The 2,758-nt window shown below is 39.1% G+C and overlaps 1 protein-coding gene across 1 annotated transcript in view; it reads left to right on the top strand.

Moving 5' to 3' along the window:
• The window catches only part of LOC104799293 (metal tolerance protein C2), a 4,457-nt gene that overhangs the window by 755 nt on the left and 944 nt on the right, over positions 1–2,758 (top strand). The window contains exons 2-9 of the mRNA XM_010521729.2: positions 1–165; positions 716–824; positions 1,135–1,174; positions 1,543–1,619; positions 1,835–1,923; positions 2,249–2,318; positions 2,445–2,483; positions 2,580–2,730. Of these exons, the coding sequence (XP_010520031.1) occupies positions 1–165; positions 716–824; positions 1,135–1,174; positions 1,543–1,619; positions 1,835–1,923; positions 2,249–2,318; positions 2,445–2,483; positions 2,580–2,730 (740 nt within the window). The remainder of the gene's footprint in view (positions 166–715; positions 825–1,134; positions 1,175–1,542; positions 1,620–1,834; positions 1,924–2,248; positions 2,319–2,444; positions 2,484–2,579; positions 2,731–2,758) is intronic.

Below are 2,758 nucleotides of genomic sequence, written 5' to 3'. Positions count from 1 at the left end.
GGAAAGAGAAGAGAGGAGAAGTCTCTGTTTTGCGTCTGGTTTTGGAGATTTTCCGGGTTTTGAGATCTGGGAGTCGGCAGATGAAGAGGCTGTCTCTGTTGATTTCGCTCAATGTGGCGTATTCTACCGTAGAGCTCGCCATAGGGCTGTTCACAGGGCGCGTAGGTACGGTTTGTTTCAGGATTTGTTTTCTGGGTGTTGAATCTCTGGATCTGTTCTTCTTGATTTATCGATTATTTTCCTTTGAGATTCTCTGTTCAGATATAAGAAACACAGTAATAGCATTAGAGATGAAGTGGCAAAGGGGAGATATATACAGTGTAAAATAAAGCTTGCATCTTGGTCAAGGAACCATGGCCAATTAGCTAATTCTGAATCATATGGATCATAGATCTGAGCACACCACTGGCTGAGGTTATTCTGTAATAGGATTCTGTTCCTGATGATGTTGTCGATTCTCACTAGAACGGAATCTTCAGGGTAGAAATTCTTGAGCTGTTTTTGTCTCTCCCATTACGGCTTCTAAATGACGCTATTTTGTTCGAGTCCGTGGCCTAAATTGGTATATTTGATGCCAGTTTCGAGTAACATATAGCTTTGTTAGTCCTTTACTGAGAGTACTGACTGTGACTCTATGCTTTTATTAGTTAAGCTTTCTGTTCTGTTGGTTATATGTGCTTGATTCGTAACTATGGTTTTTAATGGACTTTTACAGGTTTGGTGTCTGATGCATTCCATCTGACATTTGGTTGTGGTCTGTTGACATTCTCTTTATTTGCAATGGCTACATCGAGGAAGAAGCCCGATCATGCTTACTCTTACGGGTGAGATCATCATCTGTCATTCGCTGTGAGATAAAACTTGGAATCTATGTTTTGCTAGTTGAGAGTTGGTTGGCTTTATTTAGATTCTAGTTCGATGTTGTATCTGTATATTTGTCTTTCTTTCCCTGGATCAATTTATAGATATGGTTTACTAGACTTTCTTCTTGATTTTAGGTCTGGATCAAGTAGGAGGAATTTCTGTTTGATGCCCGAAACTGAAAATACGAGATATGATTATTTCTTTTGTTGCTGACATTGAAATGCTAGCGCTGGGTTGATTGTAACGAGGCATCCTTTTATTTCTCATCAGGTACAAAAGGCTTGAAGTTTTATCTGCTTTCACTAATGCTGTGAGTAACGTTTTCTTTTCACTTCATTTTAACTTTTATGGTGGATCTGTTGCATTGTATATTCCTCTTTCGCTGTTATTTTCAAATTATCTAGAGGCCTCTGTGTAATTGGCTCCAATTTTGTTTAGAAATGGGTGTTGAGAGAGCCAAATCTGGTATTTTCTTTCCTTGGTATGTCGATGATAGGTGAGAATAATCTGAAAGCCCCTTGTGAATGCTGTCTTTAGGCACTTCTAAACATTGTCTTTAGGTTCTGATCCTTTCCTTTCATGTCCTCTGTTGTCTTTTATCTCATAATCTCTTTCTTTGTAGTGTTCCTGATAGGTTAACACTTTGATGCATTTAAATTTTGGTGTATATGTAGACAGCTGTTCCTTTTGTTCATGTCATTCTCCTTAGCTGTGGAAGCTCTTCATGCATTCATACAAGATGAGTCAGAGCACAAGTAAGTTACTTTTCCAAGTGATATTCTCTACATGATTCATTGTCCTTTTGTGAAACCTTGAAGTATTTTTTTACCACAAACCGCAACAATGTGCCTTGGAAGTCCTAACAGTTTCTCTGTCGCTTAGCTGCGGTTCACAACCTCTATTCTACTGATGATATATTGCTTTCTGTTGTTTCTTACACAAGCTTGATTTGTTGGTGTGTTTCGTATAGGCATTATTTGATTGTATCAGCGGTGACAAATCTGCTGGTGAACCTAATAGGTGTTTGGTTCTTCCGGAATTATGCTCGTGTTAACCTTGGTATGTGTTCTCTGCCATACAGACATTCTGTCAGTAATTTATGTTTCTATCTTCTTTGTATGAACAGATGCCCACCAATTGCTGCGTGTACTGTTTGTCTGTAGATATTGATGATTTTCCATTCCTTGATTTAGCTTTCAGTTAGTCTGCCTTTTTTTTTTTTAAATTTATCTGTCCTTTTAGACATTGTAATACAAAATTTGCTCCTTTTTAGACATATTTCTGTCCTGGTTTATGTGCTATATGTCACTTTTACAAGATTTACCAGGTGGTGGTACCATTGTTTCTTCTTGCATTTATGCCTTATCGCTCTCGTTTCTTACAGTATACAGAAAAGCAGAAGACATGAATTATCACTCGGTTTGCTTGCATGTTCTTGCTGATTCTATTCGCAGGTGATAATTCTCTCTTCCCTTCTGCCCTCTCTCTTTCTCTCTCGTGAAACTTCTTATTGAATCCAAATTTACGTATAAAAACTCTGCACTCCCAACTTATAGTTCTCTGTGGCACTTTCTCCTCAGTGCAGGTCTAATATTGGCATCATGGTTTCTCTCTATTGGGTAATTCTCGGTTTTCCTTTGGGCTTAATTTGCTGAAAATTCCATGTACTTGACTTACATATTCCTTGTGCTCACCCTATTCCATGGCGTTTTCAGAGTTGAAAACGCTGAAGTGCTCTGTTTGGGATTGGTATCGGTCACGGTCTTTATGCTTGTTATGCCTCTCTTCAAGGCCACCGGTGGTGTCTTGCTCCAGATGGCTCCGCCCAACATTCCTTCTTCTGCTTTGAACAAATGCTTGCGACAGGTTCTCCCCCCCCTGGGTGTTGAATCTC

This window comes from Tarenaya hassleriana, unplaced genomic scaffold (assembly GCF_000463585.1).
Source record: "Tarenaya hassleriana unplaced genomic scaffold, ASM46358v1 Cleome6, whole genome shotgun sequence".
In the NCBI taxonomy this organism is placed as follows: domain Eukaryota; kingdom Viridiplantae; phylum Streptophyta; class Magnoliopsida; order Brassicales; family Cleomaceae; genus Tarenaya; species Tarenaya hassleriana.
The sequence above is the reverse complement of the archived record's forward strand: the minus strand, read 5'-3'. Positions and strand labels throughout refer to the sequence as shown.